The following is a 20,937-nucleotide window of genomic DNA, read 5'->3' as shown; positions in this document are numbered from 1 at the left end:
TATGACGATCTTCCAAGCCCTGAAGCTCTCGTAGAAGACGGAGCGTTTTTGCGGAGTGTTCCTTTTTAAGTCTCGCGCCGTGTTTGACCAGTATGCCGCGGGCTACGCACTTGTGTGCCTCCCACACTATACCCGGGGACATGTCAGCTGTCGCATTTGTAGTAAAGTATTCCTCCAGTGATCTTTTAAGGTCAGTCTGGACCGCCACATCTGTTAGCAGGGACGCATTAAGCGTCCACCGCCATTGTTTGGGAATGGCTTGGGGTAGTGAAATTTTGAGTGTGACCATAGCATGGTCGGAGAAGGTGATATTTCCTATGTCTGCCTCTGTGAGTAGATGAAGGTCCCTATGCTTGAGGAATAGGTAATCTAGTCTGGAGTACATGTCCCTCACTGGAGAGTAAAACGAAAAATCTCTGTCTCGTGGGTGGAGGGTTCGCCACGTATCTATTAGCTGGTGTTCTCGAAGTAGTGAATTAAATTTCCTAACTGTTCCCACTGGTAGGTGTGAGGTACCTGAGGAGGTGTCTATCTTGGGGTCTATGGCTACATTAAGATCTCCCCCAAAAACCACCGTCCCCTCTGCAAATTCGTCCATCAGCTCCAAACACCGTTGAAGTGCAGTGTTCTGCCCTGTGTTTGGGAGATACGCCACTATCAGTGTGTGCATTGTGGATGCAATTTTACCCTTCACCATCAACAGTCTGCCGTCTCCATCACTGCGAGCGTCCATGAACTCCCACGGCAAAGACCGGGATAGTAAGATGCTTACGCCCCTGGCCTTGGTATCATCCGTGAAGCTGTGGTAAACATGAGGAAACCACCTGTTAGAGAGGATAAACAAAGCTGAGGGAGTGATATGCGTTTCCTGGAGGAAGGCAGCGTCAACACGTTGTGCTTTCAGAAAATTCAACAGGATAGACCTCTTACCTGGATCATGGAGGCCTTTCACATTCAGTGATCCAATAAGGATATTTGATTGCGAAGATAGTGACATGGTGGATAGGTAGCTTCGGAACAGCGTCCGGCTGCAAAGGAGGGGGTAGGGGAGAGAGGGGGGGGGGAGTGGGTATTAGAAAGGAGGAGAGGAGGAGAGACGAGAAGGGGAAACACTAGGAAAAAGATTTGAGCAAGGAGAATAGGTGAAAAAGTAACAAAAACTGAGAAAGGTAGTAGCACCAAGGTGCACGTAGGTCCAGCAGGCCTACACTAGGAATAAGTAGATGAGGATGTAGAAAACAATGGGAGAGGTTTTCCGCCACAACAGCATATATAAATATCAAACATCATGAACACAAGTGGGTCCCTGGAGACCCCTAATGCAGCATTATTGTCTATAAAGAGGAGGGAGGAGGAGGGTTAGTGGGAGACAGTGGCGTAGAGCAAGCATTCACCCCTTTGCTACACTCCGTTAGGTATGGCACAGTAGCTGGCAATTATCCCAATAGCGGACTACAGCGGTAAAAGGGAGGGGAGTATTTAGCTTAGATTAGTGAACGTAATAGCCTGAACTAAACTGTGACTATGAGGCTATCAAACAGAGGTATAACTAACATTAGTTTGTGGAAACCAGGATGTCCCCCTGCATAGTCTCAGAGTATTATGAGTAACAGCATGAACCTGCGAGGGGAGGGGAGAGCAGGCGCCGCCATGGCCTTAGCAGAGGGGAGAAGAGCCCGCCCTTATGGAGAGTAACTAAGAAAGACCCAAAGAATCTAGATGGTAACAAGTCTCAATATAGCTTGGCCTCTCCTGAAGTCAGAGGTTCAAGGGAGGGAGAGTCATTAAGCCATCCTAGGAAATTCCCTGGAAAGGTCAATCAGGGGTTCCACATTAGCCGGCCGTGGTTCCGGGGTACGGGGGCGTCTAATAGAAGGACGTCTTCTCCTGGAGGGTCCAGACGGTTGATCTTGGCGGCCCAGTGCAAGCCAGTCCGGTAAGGGGAACTCTGGGACGTTCAGGAACACGAATAGCTCACTCAGTTCATCCGGGTGGCGCAAGATAAAAGTGGCCGAGTCTTTTCTAATGATGACGTGAAAAGGGTGGCCCCACCTGTATGAAGTGCCAGACTCCCTGATTTTAGCAAGTAGGGGTTGTAGCAGCCTGCGCATGTATAACGTGCGGGATGAGATATCAGGATACAGGTGGACTTCCGTGCCCTCAAACATCGCTTGGGTGCCATCCCGTACAGCTCTAAGAACCATTTCCTTGTCAGTAAAATAGTGAAGGCGGCATAGCACATCTCTTGGAGCCTCACTATTGTTCTGAGACATTCTGGTCACCCGGTGAACTCGGTCAATCACAAAAGTGGCCTCTGTAGGTCTGCCCGTGAGTTGGTTGAAGAGGCCCATAACTCTGTCAGGCAAGTTATCAGCCCCATTTATTTCAGGCAAGCCCTTGATACGAATATTGTTTCTCCTGCCTCTGTTCTCTTGGTCATCAAGATGCAGGGTCAGGGATTGCAAATGGCGGCGGTTCGCAGAGACTTCCTGCTCTAGTAGTTGTACTTGGGCAGACAGTGTAGCAGTGGCAGACTCATTATGTGTTGTTCTGGTGGAGAGCTGCTCAATGTCCTCCCTCACCCCCTCTATGGCCTGTTGCTGGGCAGATTCAATCCTCTGGATAACACTGTCCAGGTATTGCTTAGGCAGCAGTGCCTGTATCATGTCTCTCAGCATCTGCAGTTCATTGTGCAGGGAAGATGGCGGCTGTGCGCCTAGGTAGCTGATGGGGCCCTGCACCGAGCCACCAGGACAGGGGGGGCCAGGGGTGCAATTGCGATCCATAAGGGGGGTGAGGGTCGTGGAGAGGATGCCCGAAGGCGATTTCTCACCCTGCAAATGCCCGCTGGCGGGCGGCGTAGCGTCCGTGCGGTCCGCCTCAGGACTCTGTGTGGGCGCCATGACAGGGAGCCGGCCTTGCTGTGGTGAGGCGCTTGGGGAGCGACGATATCGTTCCCAGCTGCTGCGCAGGGTGAGTGAGCGGGTCGGCCGGGTGGGGAGGCTTGGCGGGGGTCTCCTCCTGCTGCCGGGCATTGCAGAGGGGGGTCACAGGAACCAAAAACCGGGCTGAGATATGCTGCTGTGGACGGAGCTCCTCACATGTGCGTCCTCACAGCGCCATGGTTAAGCCACGCCCCTCCTCAATACCAGATTATATATTGTTTTTCTTCTTTATGATTAGCTAGTTTGGCACATTAGAATTGGTTTGAAAAAAAGGCATATCCACATTCCAAGGGTCTTACTCCTTCTGAAACTGTACTGTTTGAGAGACAAAGACTAACCCCACATGTGGCTGCTTTGCTGTGATAACCGTTGTCCTTGCTTATGACCCATGGGCCAGGCATGCTCAGTTCAACTGCGATCTTCCGGAAGTACTGGCAGTTGGTCTCCACTTAGCCTGCAAGCAAGGGGGATTGTGGGAAAGTGTCTGCACTGTTGCATGGTAACAGCAACATCACAGATCATAGAGAAAACCAGAAAGTGATTAGATCCATGGAAAAGAAAAATGGTACAGTGATGTAAGTTACAGTACTAAAACCAGCACATTTGTTCTCCCTTACATAAATGTATATGGTACACATCTGGTTTTACCAACTTTGCTTCATGACACAACCCCTTTAAATCAAATGCACCACTAGTACATCACTTTTTTGTTTTTACATGAACAGACGTGGCACTGACACGGGAATGCCGGTGCAGTGGTTCTTTTTTTTTAAATTGCCGCCCCTCTCCCCTCTGTGATGCAGCTCCATTGATTCTAATGGAGCTGCGTCACAGAGGGTAGGGGATTTCGTCACAATGGGAGCCGGCACCCACATTACAAATCAAAAGAAGTGAACTTCATCTAGCCTGTACAATAGTCCCGGCCGGCGTTAAACCCACTGACATTGGCTGTTCAGTGATAGGGCCGTGTCACGGAATGGCCGCTGTCTTACAGTTTCTGGCACACTCACAAATCAGCAAACAAAAAGGAAGAGGCATTCTAATGAGCACCATAATTACCCGTGTTTTACTGTTTTGTCAGAGTCCCAGGGATTGGATCGTCATTGATCACATATTAATAGCCTAGCCTAACAATTAAATGTAAATGTTATATTCTGGAGTCAATAAATAAAGCGCTCACTGTCTTAGAATATTCAATAATTGTCATAGTTGGTATACTAGGACTAAACAACTCAAATGATAAAGCACAATTTTCTATGTACATGATTACCCACTTGGGGAATGCAGTTGTAGTTTGGTGCCGTGGAAAAATAAGCCCAGTAGCATCCCACCATTGCAATAGGTAAATAGATGCCCACAAGTAGGTAGATAGGTGCATCCAGTGAGTAGATATTCACATTACATAGACAGAAACCTGCAGTAGTTTCCTTCAGTAGGTAGATTGGTGCTTCCAGTAAGTAGCTGTTTCCTAGTAGGTTGATAGTTGCCCTCCTAGAGTTAGTTGCATCTGGTGTAAATAGGTCACCTAGAGGTAGATAATTGCCCCAGTGTAGATAATTGCTCCCACTGTACAAAGTTTTACTCTAAAAAAAAGTTAATAAATTAATGAATAAATACTACATACCTCCTCTACTCTATGATACTGACATGGACTTCAGGTGCACAGAGATCCTGCACTGCTCCCAGCCTCCAATAGGTTGCAGGCTCAAGCCAGCCTGTGGCCTACAGAGTAAATATTGGGGAAAGAAGCCGTCAACACATCCTAAGAATGTGTTAGTAGTTGCAAGCTGTGCTTGCTAGTCCATAAATCCAGGGTAGTGTCCTTGTTTCCTAGCAATCGCTGCAGTTGCCCCCCCCCCCTATAAATGGGGTAGGCATGGCACACTAGGCAGATGCCTACCCTACTACCCTGTCTACCCTTTGTTCCAGCCCTGGTCTTGGATGTTCTGCACCAGTGCTCTTAGGTAGCCACCAACAACAAATCTTTGTGTCAATATTAGTACAGAAGAAATTAAAAACTCAAAGGGGGAGATTTATGAAAGGGTGTAAAATTTAGACTGCCCACAGCAACCAATCACAGCTCAGCTTTCAGCTCTGGTGAAAGGAAAGCTGAGCTGTGATTGGTTGCTGTGGGTAGTTTGCACCAGTCTAAATTTTACACCCTTTGATAAATCTCCCACAAAGTGTAAAGTACCTAGACCACCCAACAATCAAAAACACACGAGTCAAAACACTTGTATACATACAAAAAATACAATCAATTTTTATTTGAAGAGACAGTGCTCTTAGGTGTACAATACACCAAGGAAATAACTAGAAACCTCACAAGATTATTAAAATACCCTTAATAACTTTGTGCAACATGACAGCCTGTAGAAATACTCTTGCACTGTGTATACCAGTTTCATCTATCATTAGCTACTCACCAGTGTTTAGAGTAGAAAACCCTGCATACTCTTTATACCCAAACCATTTGCTACATTTTTACCACATCAACAAAGCAAAAGCTGTTACACACATAAGAGAGTAAACATGTTACAGGGTCAGGTTAGAGACACAGACAAGTGTTGGAATCATTGTGTACACATACACCGTAGATAAAGCTGAATGTAGCTTGCATAATGAGGAAAATCTTCTTGCTTGGGATGTTGTCATCATTCTGGAATTTCAGCTGCTCATCTTGGAAAGTAGAACTTGGCCCAGTTTGTGACCCCAAGCTGCACATAACATCAGTTCACATACAGACTATGCAACGTTACAGTAATTACAATGTTGTCACCAGAAAAATACTTGAGGATAAGAACACAAAGTACTAATGGACAGGGCCAGGTTTCAATGAGGTCTCACCACTGGATATTTCACTGGCCATTGAAAACAGTTTTATTGTGCTTGGCTTCTCTTTGTTGTATGACATCACTTCATCGCTCTCCATTCTTCTTGTCTTTTCTATTTATTTGACATGTGCATAGTACATATGTACTTAGTTTAGACTTTAAGGAAATTTTTAAAACTGTTGTAGACAATTTATTTTATTAAGTGAAGAATTAAAATGGAGCATACATGCCCAACATTTCAAATGTGTAGTATCTGGTTTCCATGTTCCTTTATGCTAGTGTTTTAAGCTTGTAGATATGTTATAAATGTGTCCCTTTCATACACCAAAGTATAGCAGATCCTAAAGGCATGTCATCACAGGCTTAAAGTTTACCTGTCAATCTCTGCCCCCCAGCAAAAATAATGCTTGCCTTATGTATGCTGTCCATGCAACATGAAGGCCAATCAGTGTTCATCTTCACTGGGCCAAGTGACATAATTTCCTGCATTTGGTCTCTTTTTTGCTGTTACTAAAGACCAAATGGCCTTAGTTATGGAGTCTCAAGTGAAATGTTCCAGTAAGTGAGACACCTAGTGGCTGAATATATACCATTATATTTTATATAAAAAAACAAATATAGAAAGCAAAAACAAGTAAATGAAGTAAATAGCAAAGATGTAGTATATCACCCCTTTTGCTGATTTACAATGATATATTAGTAATAACAGTGTCCATTTAAAGGCTATGAACACCTTTGAAAGCTTTTTGCATTATATTTACCATGGTGCAAAAATGTTGTTGCAAAAACATGATGTTAATGGGGCATAAGAAGGTGACACTACACAACTTACATGCAGTCAGCTCCTGAAGCAAAGCTTGAAGACTATCATTCTGAGGTACATACGACATACTTAACCCTTAGGGGACACAGCCAGTTTTCATTTTTGCGCTTTTGTTTTTTCCTCCTCGTGTATATAAGGCCATAGCGCCTGCATTTTTCCACCTAGAGACCCAAATGAGCCCTTATTTTTTGCGCAGCTAATTGTACTTTGCTATGGCAGATGTAATTTTTGCCTAAAATGTGCCAGGAAACCAGAAAAAAATTATATGTGTGGTGAAATGGAAATTTTTTTATTTTATTTTATTTTGGGGGGGGGGGGGGGGGGGGTGTTGTTTTTACTCCGTTCGCCCTAGGGTAAAACTGACTTGTTATACATGTTCCTTAAGTTGTTATGATTACAACGATATATAACATGTATAACTTTTATATTATGTGATGGCTTGTAAAAAATTAAAACCTTTTAAAGAAAATATATGTTCCTTAAAATCGCTCCATTCCCAGGCTTATAGCGCTTTTATCCTTTGGTCTATGGGGCTGTGTCAGATGTCATTTTTTGCGCCATGATGTGATCTTTCTATTGGTACCTTGATTGCGCATATACGACTTTTTGATCGCTTTTTATTAAATTTTTTCTGCGACCAAAAATGCGCAATTTTGCACTTTGGGATTTTTTGGAGCTTACGCCATTTACCGTGTGAGATCAGGAATGTGATTAATTAATAGTTCGGGCGATTACGCACGCGGCGATAGAAAACATGTTTGTTTGTTTATTTATTTATTTATTTTTATTTATAAAATGGGGAAAGGGGGGTGATTCAGACTTTTATTAGGGGAGGGGATTTTGTGTTATTAAAAATACATTTTTCTTTTACTTTACACATATACTAGAAGCCCCCTGGGGGACTTCTAGTATATGCACTCTGATCTCTCTTAGAGATCCATGCAGTATAGTTATGCTGCATGAATCCATGAGATCGGTGTTCTATTGCTTTTGGCTGCTGCAGCCGAAAGCAATAGAATGCGAGCCGGGATCAGCGCCATTACGGCGCAGACCCCGGCCCGGGATGGATGCGGGGATCGCCTTCCCGCAATCGCGCCGTGGGGGGGCGATCCCCCCACTAGACCACCAGGGATGGAGATGAGCAAGTATTTAGAAGCAGCTGTCAACTTTGACAGCTGCTTCTAAGTACTTAATTAGCGGGCACGGCGATCGGACCGTGCCTGCTAATAGCCGCGATCCCGGGCTACATGCGGCACCCGGGATCGAGGCAGTTCAGACCCCCCTCTGAACTCCCATAGCGGCACGAGGACGTTCAGTAATGTCCTGGTGCAGCTATGGGTTAAAGAGATTACATTGTAGAAGATATGGAGCTTGAGCAGATACTCATGAACCTGTGATATCTTCCGTCTAGGGATGAGCGAAATGGCCGAGGTTTCGGTTCGTATGAACCTGAACTCTCGGCTTCTGATTCCCGCTGTCTTCCCGCTCAGTGGAGAGGGTGGATACAACCTTGAGGACCGCCTGGAAAACTGGGATACAGCCATAGCCATAGGCTGTATCCCAGTTTTCTAGGCGGTCCTCAGGCTGTATCCACCCTCTTCACGGAGCGGGCAGACAGTGGGAATCAGAAGCCGAGAGTTCAGGTTCATACGAACCCGAACCTCGGCCGGTTCGCTCATCCCTACTTCCGTCCATGAGCACAACATAAAATTGTGTCATAACAGTGAAGTCCTGGGTAATATCTTGGAAAGACCTGTGATATAATAGTATTAAGGAAAAAAAACACTCACCAGAATCTGGTCACGTTCATAACTAGTAGACATTTAGTCAACATCATATAATGTGATCTATTGTGTAGATCTGACCATTGTGGACATTCTTGTTTCATCTGGTATTGAATTGTTCATGTAGACCAGCCCTCCAGACATGAAAGAGTTCTGACCCTGTGGTAATGGTTGAATATTGCAAATCAGGAATAGCGATTAGCACTACTTAAAAAAAACATAGGGGGAGATTTATCAAAGGGTGTAAAATTTAGACTGGTGCAAACTGCCCACAGCAGCCAATCACAGATCAGCTTTCAGCTCTGGTGAAAGGAAAGAGAGCTGTGATTGGTTGCTGTGGCCAGTTTGCACCAGTCTAAATTTTACACCCTTTGATAAATCTCCCCCATAGTCTATTCATAAATGGCAAGGAGTATTTTTAACAAAACAATTGTCTCTACAGGGTGCTCACTCTTATGGAAAACCAAGTAGCATAATACTCCAACTAAGAGAAGAAATGGAAAAGAGGCCATTCACTGTTAAAATCATATCTTTATTTCCAATACTTAAAAACTTCCATCCAGGGAGGGTTTGCAGCATGTAGGGACACCAGGTTCCTACATGAGTGCACCAGATGTGGCAGCTGTTTCGCGCGTTGATTGCGCTTCTACTGACCACTGGTCACCTGGTCACCTGGCGTCCCTACATGCTGCAAACCCTCTCTGCATGGATGTTTTAAAGTATTGGAAATAAAGATATGATTTTAACAGTGAGTGCCCTCTTTTCCATTTCATCTTTTTAATGGTTGAATCTTAGTGTCTGCACATGCAGTGTGATAGATTACAACTATTGTAACTATCATGTTCTATCATATATATGCGGTGGATCCTTTATTTTCATTGTCCATGAAAATGCAGAGACCTACTATTCAACTCATTTTGAAAACCATTGATTTTTTTTTCCATATCATAAACTAACGACATTCCTGTAGAAACATGTGCCTGGAGCTTGTATAAGGAATGTGACAGTAAAGGTTGTCATGAAGGATAAAAATGACTAGATCCTTAATTTTTGTTATATGTTATTGGTTGCAGGTGGTGGCCATTGACATGGACATGGCATTTTTTGAACCCAAAATGCGGAACATACTGGAGCAAAAATGTACATCTGATAAAGACTGCAATTTCTTTGACTGTTTTTCTACTTGTGACTTAAAGACTTTCATGTGTGGAGCAGAAAGAGAGAATAGTAATCTCCAGGTAAGTGGCTTGCAACTAAAGTACAGATGTGTGTTGTGTTATTTGACACTGCACGTTTTAACAATAATGACTCACTATAGAATTAAGTGCAGTTTTCATTAAAGTTGTCATTTGGGCAAAATGTGCAGTTTATTAAGACAAGATTTATTTCTTAGTACTTAAAGGGACTGGAAATGTAAGTTCTGGAAACAGACATTCTTGCAAAGGTAAAAAGGTCCATTATATTATGACCCCATTCAAAGGAGTGATGAGTAGTTTATATGGTCTAAAATTGCAGATAAATTACACATTTATTAAGAGATTGCCATTTCCCTATATAGCTCCACTGCCTTATACAAATGCATAAATATTGTGGCTATTCACATCAGCCCCACATATTATAATTTCTCTACTTTGTACAAACACTGGTGTCCTTCTGATAGTAGGCCCTATTACACAAAGCGATTATCGGCTGTATTTGGCCGATTATTGGCCACTACGGCCATGTAAATAGGTCGGCCATTATGGCTGATAATCGCTTTGTGTAATAGAAAGCAACGATCAGCCGACATGAGCGATGTCGGCTGATCGTTGTCTGTCAACATGTTGAAAGACAAACGACTAAGGTAGCAATGATGTTACTGCTGCTATCTCCTTTGGGCTCTCCGGACGATCTAAAGATCATCTGGGGAACCCCTCCCACAGCTCCCTGTGCCCCCCACTTATCTGCTCGCTGTTAGTGCGTGTAATAGTGCAATCAGCAAGCGGGGAACTAGGAGCAAGTGACTGACAGGTCAGTGCTCACTTGCTCTTGGAGATCACCCTTCCTACCGAAAAGCATGGCAGTGGCCCATTTATTTGGCCCATTGAGGCTCAGGGACAGCTTCCTCTGGCACTGGAAACCTGCATTGTGTAGATGAGAAAATGGATTCAAATAAGTATGGTGAAAATCTAGAAGCTTACCTCATACATCTGTCAGGAAGCTGAAGTTTTTGCACCATTGGATCTTTCAACAGGACCTCAAAGTCCACTGATGCTTGATTTCTGAACCCCCATAGAAAATTTTTGTTGAATTTGAAAAAAACTGTTACAGCAAGTAAACCCAAGAATATTAGTGAACTGAAGGTCATTGCCCTTAGGATTGCTGTCAGCACAAGCTGGTGTCTGGCTAAGCATCACATTTGTAGTAGATCACCATAGCATAATGATACCCTACTAGGTTCTTATGGTGCTTGTCATGAAGATGGTGAATAATTCTGAGAATGCAGTAGTTCTTAGAAACTGCATTTTGCGTTGAATTTAGAGAAACCACTTGTTGTATTGGTTGTGTTGTGTTAATTTGTTCTTGTCTGATTGTTTTTTGTTTTTGGAAACAGATGAAAGTTTGTAAATTTTGAAAATGATTGTGCTTGCAACTGTGTATACTGAACACAAACATTATATACTGTTAATGACTGTATCACAAAGCCTCATATAACTGCACCTTGGTCACTTGTGGAGAAACAAAGCATCGGATCGATATTCTGCCCACTCATCACTTCTTTTCGATACATGCTGTTTATGGATTATTCCTGAGCACACAGTTGCTACACTTTTGGCCTTCAGGCTCTGTTTAATATCATATTAAAATCATTTTTTCTGCAAAGAGTTTTAAAATTATTTGGAAATCAGCCCAGAAATATAGAAATGGCTCAGCTATTAGCCACCATTAGCTGCCTGCGGTGATATTTCATACAAGGCACTTTATATTTAGCTGAAAATAAAACATCCACAACTATTGCTACTCTGCGGGCTGTAATTTGAAAATATATGCATAAAGCAACAAAAACAATCTACTCAATTATTTGTGGCTCAATAATATATCTAAAGGTAACACATGGAAAAATGGCAAATATATCCCTATATGTGTATGTATATATAGAGAGACACACACACATTGAACACATCACCAATTTTCTAAATATGTATCTAAAGGTGCTATTAACATGAAATTCTCACCAGATGGTAACAACTCATCCAGTCCACACAAAGAAAAAAATCAAAGCATACATAAAGATTGTTTTGGAATAAGGCAAAAAGTAATAAACCACAAAAAGTGGGAAACAAGACCAGCAATTTCAGGAAAAAAACAGGTGTCAAAACTCAAAAATGGGTAGTTTTCTGTACCCATTGAATTCAATAGGGAATTATTAAAACAGCATGAAAACAGTGCTAAAAGTGACATTACATTTTCAGAGCAGATCTGCTTACAAATAAGTTATCTTGTGCTAATTCAAAGTCCAGCACTTTATCAGACATCATATTTTATGTATTTCCAGACATATCAGACATATATTTTATATATTTCCATAGAAGTGCCTGGGGTGTAATAATACTGGTATATTTTGTTGGCATCTTTGCCACCTTAAGCACCAGAGCTGGGATACAACTGCTGCCCTTGCATTCCCTATGGCTAGGCTATGTTATGTGTTCCAGAAATCCAATTTACTACTGCTGACATCCCCCTGCAGCTCCGTACCTGGATCCCTGTGGTTCCTGTCTCTGTCGGCCCCACTGTTTTTGTTTATTTGGATTAAGATCAGATATGCAAATTAGCTTGTTAGGAGCACTGGTAGCACAGAGCACCACCCTGGTCCACCCGCGCCTCTTTCAGTGACGCCTTCGCTATGCATATTCATGTACGACCAATCAGGAAGCGTGTCCAAGACTGCCTGATTATGTATATATAAATATGCATAGGAAAGGCGTCACTGAATGCTCCTTGCTACATAGAAACGCCCCCAGTGCTCCTAACAAGCATATTTGCATATTGGGGGGGGGGCAACAAGAACAAGAAGCACAAGGGCACAATCATCAGGTTTTCATGAACCTACTCATAGTTCCCCTTTAATCTCATAGCTCATAAAATACTAACATTAGTAAATATCCCTTTTTTTAGTAGATTTACAGTCTTCCAGAGTGTGTCTGCTCTTGAATATTGATAGGAACTTTCCTGAGTCTGTTTATAATAGTAAGGATTTTACGCAGTGAGAAATGTCAGCAGACAAGGAAATCAATGTGATCTTGCTCAGGGAAACCTCGCTATTAAAGTATACGCTGAAACCTTTGTGAATCTTGAAAGATTCTCTCCCTACAAATCTCATTTTCAAGACAAAGAAGGCAGAAGTAACAAAGCTTACCTTGTGTTGTGATCTCTATAATAGGGTGTATATGAGGTTGGCCAGTTCTAGAAGAGGGGATATGAAAATGAGCAATAGCACATGTGTGACATATTATTAGGAGAATAATGTATTATATTTGCCTTCTTCTAGGTCATCTGTGACAAGATATTCCGGCGCTGGTTCACTCAGAGTATCATAGGGTCGATCCCACCCTTCCCGCTTCAAGCTGAACTACACAAGGCTGTGCAGCAATGTGCTGAGTCTACAGATATGGATTCACTTTTCTCCGAGTTATACTCATTACTACAAGCGAGCCAAAAACAGCTACACAGAAGAAATATGTGAATGCTATAGTTCTGAATGACCGGGGAATGGCTATGTGATGTTAAACATCTTTTCTACATTTAAAGGCACAATACATTATAATAAAACAGTATTAATTAAAGGAGAAAACTCTGTATTACTAGGTATATGTTTAATGGATTATTGTTATGCGTTGTCACAGACCGATTGATACAATGGTCTATGGCCTTAATGCAGATGAAGAGTTTCAGTTTTACAATTATAGAGAATCTTGAGTTGCCCTTTACAATATTATATTTTAAAATGTTTTTTTTATTTATCCTATTTTTTTTATATCAGAATTTGTGTAAATTTGTAATTCTGTTATCGTCACTATTCATATAATACAGTGATGTAAATAAGGATGTTCACATGGTCCCAGGTATTGGATAGAAATGTTGTTCTGAATTGTGTCACATAAAATGAAAAAAAGGGAGGGAATCATTAAAGGGGTTATCCAGCGCTACAAAAACATGGCCACTTTTTCCCTTAGTATTGTCTCCAGTTTGCAGGTGCAGTTTGCAATTAAGCTCCATTTACTTCAATGGAACTGTGTTTCAAAACCCCACCCAAACTGGAGACAACAGTAGGGGGAAAGTGGCCATGTTTTTGTAGTGCTGGATAACCCCTTTAAGGTCTGCGCTTGGCACAGATTGGCCAACAGTTGCAAGATTTTACCTTTTTTGCGAGTTTTGGCCAATCTGTTCCACGCTTATTAAATGGGTGGGGCTTGCTGTGAAGGGGGCATGGCTTTGCATGAATGGGGAGTAGCCACCCCACACACCAAATCTATTACAATTTACACCTACCAGTAGGCTTAAATTGTAGTTGAAATATACACCAGCTCCAATCTCTTGATAAATCCTATGCAATTTTACAATGGCATGATTTTACTTAAGAGCAGACTTTAAAACGTTGTTAGTGTTAGTAATTGCCACATAATAAATTCTGATTTCTAATGGATATACAGTCTCATATGCTGCTGTTTCTGGATACAGAGTGATAAAGAGTAACACTGTAGTCTGCATGCTTTGCTGAGCTTGCATAAAACACAGGAGCTCTATGAAATTCAGCAGCCCCCAAAAGTTAAATTGTCAGTCAATTACATTTAGTTCTTTTAACATATCAGTGTCATCGATTTCTTCAGTTGAGTGAATGGATTGCACTTACTCTGTAATTAAGAGTGCCTTATGATGGTTCACAATGTGCTTTGGCATTAAAAATTAAGTGATCCACAAAGCATTTAAGTAGGCTCCATTGATTCAGTCATTTACCATTTGGAGTTTATAGGAAATTCCCCACAATGAATTTATCAAAAAAAGATAATGTTACCGGTTAATGGCTGATGAATATTTAACTTAATTAACAATTAATGTAAATTAAGTTGATTAAAGATTCCAGTACTTTCAGGTAACTTTTCAGGATAAGCTATCAGGTGTGTACGTGAGGGGTAGCACTGTTACTGGCCATTATATACTCTTTTACCCTTCAGCTATCATGTCTAATGTTTTGTAGTGGGCGAAGCCTAACTTCTATGATGTTTCCTATACACTGCACACACAGAAGAGGTCATCCTGCTCCCATATATTATCATTGCAGCAATGAGCGGTCAAAGCTGTGAATTCGGCAGTAGAATGAGATATAAAACTCATCACAAGCTGCAGTCCTACCTCTGTCTTTCTTTTTAGGGGCCCTATTACATGTAGCGATAATCTGCGGAATCAGGCGGATCACGAATCAGCTGAAGAAAAAGTCAGCATGTTTAAAAATCATCATCTGCCACATGGCTATGCGTAATAGTGATGTGCGGCTAACAGGTGAGGAATGTATAAAGAAAATAAAAACCTTATATACTTACCTCTTCATGGTCTCCTTAAAGCTTGTTTCCAATCACTGCAGCCGCCGCTAGCACGTCTAAAGCCGTCTATGCTGTGACAGGCAGCACAGCCAATCACTGCCCGCCGCAGCACTGTCCTATCTCGGCCAGGGATTGGTTGAGCGGCATGTTACTTCAGAGATTGCATTAGACGTGCTAGCGGCGGTGGTGAGTGGGAAGAAGGTTTAAGGACACCAGAGAGCGTGTAGAGTTGAGTAACCATTATTATTTTACACTTTTGGAGTAAAGACATTACGGACATTGCTAATGGTGTCTGTGCAGCCATTGCTTCACAATTATAGAGCCGTGTAATAGGCTTAGTAAGCGAGTGCCGATCTAGGAGATCAGTGCTTACTTACATTAAATGTTGGGCCATCTAATACGGCTCTAAGGGCCCTATTCCACGGGACGATTATTGTTCGCATAATCGTTAACAATAAACGATCCAAAGGACCGCTATTGCGAAAGACCTGAAATTGTTCACTTATTTACATGGAACGATAATCGTTACTTATGATCGTTCTTGCAGTCGTCTTGTCATCGCTTTTGCATTTGAACTGCGAACAACGTCTTTTTCAATGTGAACGATTTGCGAACGAGCAACGATAAAAATAGGTCCAGGTCTTATTAAACGATCAACGATTTCTCGTTCGGTCGTTAATCGATAACTGCTATTCAACCGAACGATTATCGCTTAGATTCGAACGACTTAATGATAATCTGAATAATCTGATAATCTGATAATCATCCGTGGAATAGGGCCCTAAGTCTCTTACTGTTTCTGTCCATTTTCAGCTCCTTTCCTCTTTCCTCTCACCATAGATGCCTATGGGGAGCTGTAACCTAATACTTCAGTGAGTGGATCTATCTCATCACATATTTGTATGCAAAGTAGCTCTTCTTCAGAAGGAGAGAGAACAGGTACCAATTATTAGAGGTTGCTTCCCTGTAAATGAATGCTTAAAGGACAACTCTGGGCAGAGTGACTTTTTGTAAAGACGTCGAGGAGGCTAAAAAAACCATGTCAGTGCATACTATTGAGCGAGCGGCTCCGGCCGCATGCTCCATAGCGTGCAGTGAAGAGTTCTGATGCGGCCACGCAAGGGAGGCACCCGCATCAGAACCCTGCGGCCGAAAAGATTATCTGGCTGGTACTGCATGATCTTTTGAGAGACCAGAACAGCCGGTCTCTTACTGCATGTGAATATAGCCTTAATCAGTATTAGAACATTAAAAAGCAGGGTGCAGTATCTCCGATGACCAAAACATAATGTTGATAAGGTCATCTGAGAATTTGTGAGCCATTTTTCATTCACTGAGAGGGGACCAGGAAAAGGAAAAACCATGGTTTCAAGAATAAAATAGAAGTTACCAAGTATGTTAAAAGGGTTTAAAGGGATGGTGCAAAATTGTAACTTCTGTATTCATAACAGAGTAGGAGACAGACTAGGCACAAACCCAGCAAAAGGCTTCACAAATATTTGTGCAAATGTGGTGTTTGTGCAAAAATGTGCCACTCTTTTTCCAGGTCTTATTCTGGCTTTCCTGGTGAGCAGGTGTTGGGGCAGCACAGGGAGAAGGGGGTCTCTGATAGGCTGCCGGCCACCACATCACTTGACCTGTCAAGCTTAGAACATCCCAGGTCAGTGATTGGCCGCCGCCTGTGACGGCAGGGTATCCATGATTACAGGCTCCTGTCTTCCTCACTGCTCTAGAGGTGAAGTGGATGCCACAGTATTTTAGATAGGTTGAATTGATGACAAGTTTTAGCACAAAAGACAAGATCGAGCTGATAAAAGTTAGGCCTAATGCAAATGAAAAATAAAATGAAAATGCATTTCAATAAAGTCATGCATAATTTTGTATTAAAGTGGTTGTCTGGCTCGGACTTTTTAGTTTACTAGCATTGCAATGACTTCTTTGGGTGTTGTATGTTCTGTATACACTTTCATTATTTATTTGTATCTCCTCTTGTTTTCTCAGGATCAGCTACAAGACCACTCTGCTTGTGATTTGTTTACTTCCCGTGATGTCACGTTCAGTATCTGTTTCCTTTCCCTTCCGCTGAACATGGTCACAGGTGGAGTCATCAGGTGGGTGGGACATTTGTTCCTCCCAGAAACTGGTTGGAATTCCATATTGCTCCACCCACCTGATGACTCCACCTGTGATCATGTTCAGTGGAAGGGGCAGGAAACAGATACTGAACGTGACATCACAGGCCAAGTTAATACAATGCTAGTTTGTTGAAAAGTCACAAACAACTCCTTTAAATTATGGTACATATAGTATTATACTGCAGTATACTTTTGTTACAATATATTACAAGTTATCTCAAAAAGGCTCTGTTTTCAAACCTGATCCATTATAAGGTGCTACACATGGAACTATGTGGCCCAAAATAGTCTCATTAGTAGGGGTTGTACAACTAAGAATGTACACAGTTCAACTGTCACGTCCGGGGCAGGGAACAGTGAGCCCTATTCTGAACCCAGACCCCTGTCCCTACCTACTTGGACAACCTGCCCTAAACAGCAGTCCCCAACTGGGCGGCGTTCCCTACACTGGCTAAGTGCAGGAGGGGAGATGAAACAGTTACCAGTCTGGAGGAAGCAAGAGCACAACAAAAACAGGAGAACTACAAGTCCCAGCAAACCTAACCGTTAAGGCCACACAGAGGAGAAAGAAAAACCAAATACCAACAAGCCAGGTCAAACCAGGAAGTCACGTCACACACAGAATCACAATCTAGAAGTACAAGTCCAAGCCAGAAGTCAATCAGAGAAAGCAGTCCAGGGAAACAAAGAACAAACCAAACAAGCCGAGTCAGAACCAGGAGGTCACGTGAAATCCAAATCAGAATCCAAAAGGCAAAGTCCACAATATAGATGAAGAGGTCAAACACAGAAAGGAGCACACAATAAACACACAAGCCAGCCAAAAGACTTGATCACGGGCAAGGCATGGAAGCCTCTACCTGTTTAAATCAGATCAGGGAGGGAGTAAGGAGGCAGCATCAGCTCTGATTGGACCGGCGTCTCTGTACTCTGACAGGCTGAACAGCATGCCTGTCAGACAGTCCAGACGCCTCCCTACTATCCAGCTGGTGTGCTGAGAGAGCAGTGGAGGCACCAGCAGGCATGTTCATAACATCAGCTGCCTTAACCCCTCCGCCGTGAACATACGTTACCTGATACGCGCTCTGGCTGCATCTGAGGCTCCTAGTGCCCGTAGCTCCCACTCAGCCAATCAGTGAACGGCCCCACCGCTGTCACTGATTGACTGGGCAGGACTTCCGGGAGGCTCAGATGCAGCCAAAGCGTGGATCATGTAAAGTATGTTCCTGGAGGCGGGGGGTTAAGGGGGCCAGCATTTATATAAAGAGTCAAATTGGAACTGACAGGGAAGGTATCCGCAGTGAATTTCGCAGCGAACTTGCAACGTGAAATCCACTGCAGATATGGTAAGTGTGAATCTAACCTTAAAGGAGAAGTCCAGCTGTAGCAAAAATCGGACAGACGGTAGGGGAGAAAATAACAATCAACCATTGCTTACCTCTCTCCTGCCCGTGATGTTCAGGCATAACCGGCTCCGGGACCCCGAGTTGGGATTCGTAAATTTTACCGCTTATGTGACATGTTCCTTTTATAAGACATTAATACTCCTTACTACAAAAATGTGAGTAATGTAGAGTACATTTGCTAAAAATACAAAAAAAAACAATAATTGACAGAAATCATCATATTTCTTATTTACTTTAAAATATGAATTTATTATTTCATTTCATTTTTGTAGAAGACACTTCAATTCACATGAAGTTTTCAGGGCTTGTTTTAGCAGTCATTTATCAGCTTTACTGAATACAGTTTTACAGCTTGAGGTCTAAGTGAGAAATGATTTTTTTATATACAGTATAGTAAGAAGCTTTGAATGTTCTATTTAAAGTTTTTAAAGATTATTTATACTTTCTATGTGACATAGGGACTGTGGATGTTGTATGTTGTATGCTATAAACTATGCTTAAATCTTATTCATTCATTTATTCATATAGAACTATTGCTAAAACAAGCAAAAAATATGTAAATTAGTAGTTACCAAACTAACCTTTTTGTGTTGGCTGCATGGTAGAGACCCCAAATGAAATTTCAAGGGGGGTGATGGGGGGTCATATTACCAGCACTCTTGTCCAATGCAGTGGGCACAGAAATGGTCCATCCACTTACTATTCCTCTTTTTCTAACAAGATGGAAAGGCTAAGGAGTGGAGAAACTGGTGCACAGTTCTGACATAACTACAGATTATGACACATAATATGAACTTCAACACAGCCTTGTAGATGGACAAATACTGTAATTTAGTCCCTGTCTGAACACCCAAACCAACGAACTAAAAGAAAAAAACCTGAAAACCTGGGAATAAATAAAACATCCCACAAGCACCATGTGTCAGGAACTTACCTTACCAGGGTCCTGCGACGTCCCCCTCCGACTCGGCTCCGGCGGCCGGGATGGGAGCGCGCCGGCGCTTAGCCTTCCGTTGCCGGGTAACGTCATGGAGACCTGACGGCAACCCTGACAACCAGGGATGCCGCGAACTCACGTGACAGGCGGCCGTCCGGCAACACAGCTGAGCGGCTTCTCTGCTCAGGCTGAGTGACGGATCGCTCTGCCACTCAGCCTGCAGTGCTGCAGCTGTTGTGTACCTGGAGTCAGGAGGCCGGACCAATCAGCCTTTGGTCCGGGCTCCTGATCCAGTATAAATAGTAGTCAGAACCAGCATCTAATCGCTGGCTATTAGGTTAACTCCTGGTCTCAGCTCCCCCTTGTCTCTTCCTGCGTTTTCCCTTCCTAATTCCCTCTGACTGCTCGACTTGTTATCTGACCTTCTGCCTGACCTGTTACTATCCGATCGTATTGCCGATTTTGTACTGCGTTGCCTGTGTGGTTTTGACTTGGCTTGTTTACTTTCCTCTATTGTGTTTGTTTGTTTGTCTGTCTGTCCTGTTTAGTGTGTCACTTATACAGCGTAGGGAACATCTTCGTGGCTGTCCACGGCCACCTAGGGCCGACTGAGGCAAGTAGGCAGGGACAGTGGGTGGGTGCAGACCTAGGGCCCACTGTCTTGTCATGTCTGTACCTCCCTGTCCTGACACCATGATTATTGATAAAAAAACAAAACATTTTATCGAGAATCCACATTAAAAACAGTTTGGACAAATTCAAAAAGATCCAAGGTGGCCCCAAGTACAAAAACATTCCTACTTCTATAGGGGCTGGTTTGCACAGTTCTAAAAAATTAACAGTCGGACACACTATCAGATCTGTCCATTTTAGTTTTTTTGGTAGAGCCTTTTTGATTCCATTTGTGTTTGTCTGATCGCCTATGATCCGATTGTAGACTTTGTCCAACTTTTAGTCCTCCAAATCCATTTGCCACTTATGTGGTTTCATTTCCTCCTAAACATGCTGGACCATGTTCATTCCATTAAATATTTCTAATATTCAACAGGATGGGCCTATACTATAAAAGGGCATGGAGAGGTCCTATACTATATAGAAGCACAGAAGGGGCCTACACTATACAGGGGCACACTATACAGGAGCACAATGGGGATCTATACTATTTTATTTATTATATGGGGCTGCACAGATGGGACCTATACCATACAGGGGTAAAGAATGGGCCTTCTATTAAATGGAGGCAAAGTGGGGCCTACACTATATAGGGCACATTGGGGGCCTATACTTTATGGGGACGCAGGGAGGGATGGCTAGCACTATATAGGGTATAGAGGTGACTTTGGCAATATAAAGGTACACAGAGGGCATATGGGGGCAAAGAGGGGGCCAAACTTCTATAGGGAAGCACATATGTTGGCCTATTTACTATATGGAACATAGAGAGGGGCCTAATACTATATGGGGACACAGAAGAGCCTGACTACTATTTGGAGGC

The 20,937-nt window shown here is 42.8% G+C and overlaps 2 protein-coding genes across 2 annotated transcripts in view; both read left to right on the top strand.

Moving 5' to 3' along the window:
- Window positions 1-13,217, top strand: part of DIPK1C (divergent protein kinase domain 1C) — a 45,635-nt gene extending 32,418 nt beyond the window's left edge. Inside the window, exons 3-4 of the mRNA XM_069957853.1 lie at window positions 9,460-9,624; window positions 12,915-13,217. Of these exons, the coding sequence (XP_069813954.1) occupies window positions 9,460-9,624; window positions 12,915-13,109 (360 nt within the window). The 3' untranslated portion in view covers window positions 13,110-13,217. The remainder of the gene's footprint in view (window positions 1-9,459; window positions 9,625-12,914) is intronic.
- FBXO15 (F-box protein 15) overlaps window positions 1-20,937 on the top strand; it is a 289,296-nt gene that overhangs the window by 1,707 nt on the left and 266,652 nt on the right. The window lies entirely within an intron of this gene.

Source organism: Dendropsophus ebraccatus, chromosome 2, assembly GCF_027789765.1.
Source record: "Dendropsophus ebraccatus isolate aDenEbr1 chromosome 2, aDenEbr1.pat, whole genome shotgun sequence".
Taxonomy (NCBI): Eukaryota; Metazoa; Chordata; class Amphibia; order Anura; family Hylidae; genus Dendropsophus; species Dendropsophus ebraccatus.
The sequence above is the reverse complement of the archived record's forward strand: the minus strand, read 5'-3'. Positions and strand labels throughout refer to the sequence as shown.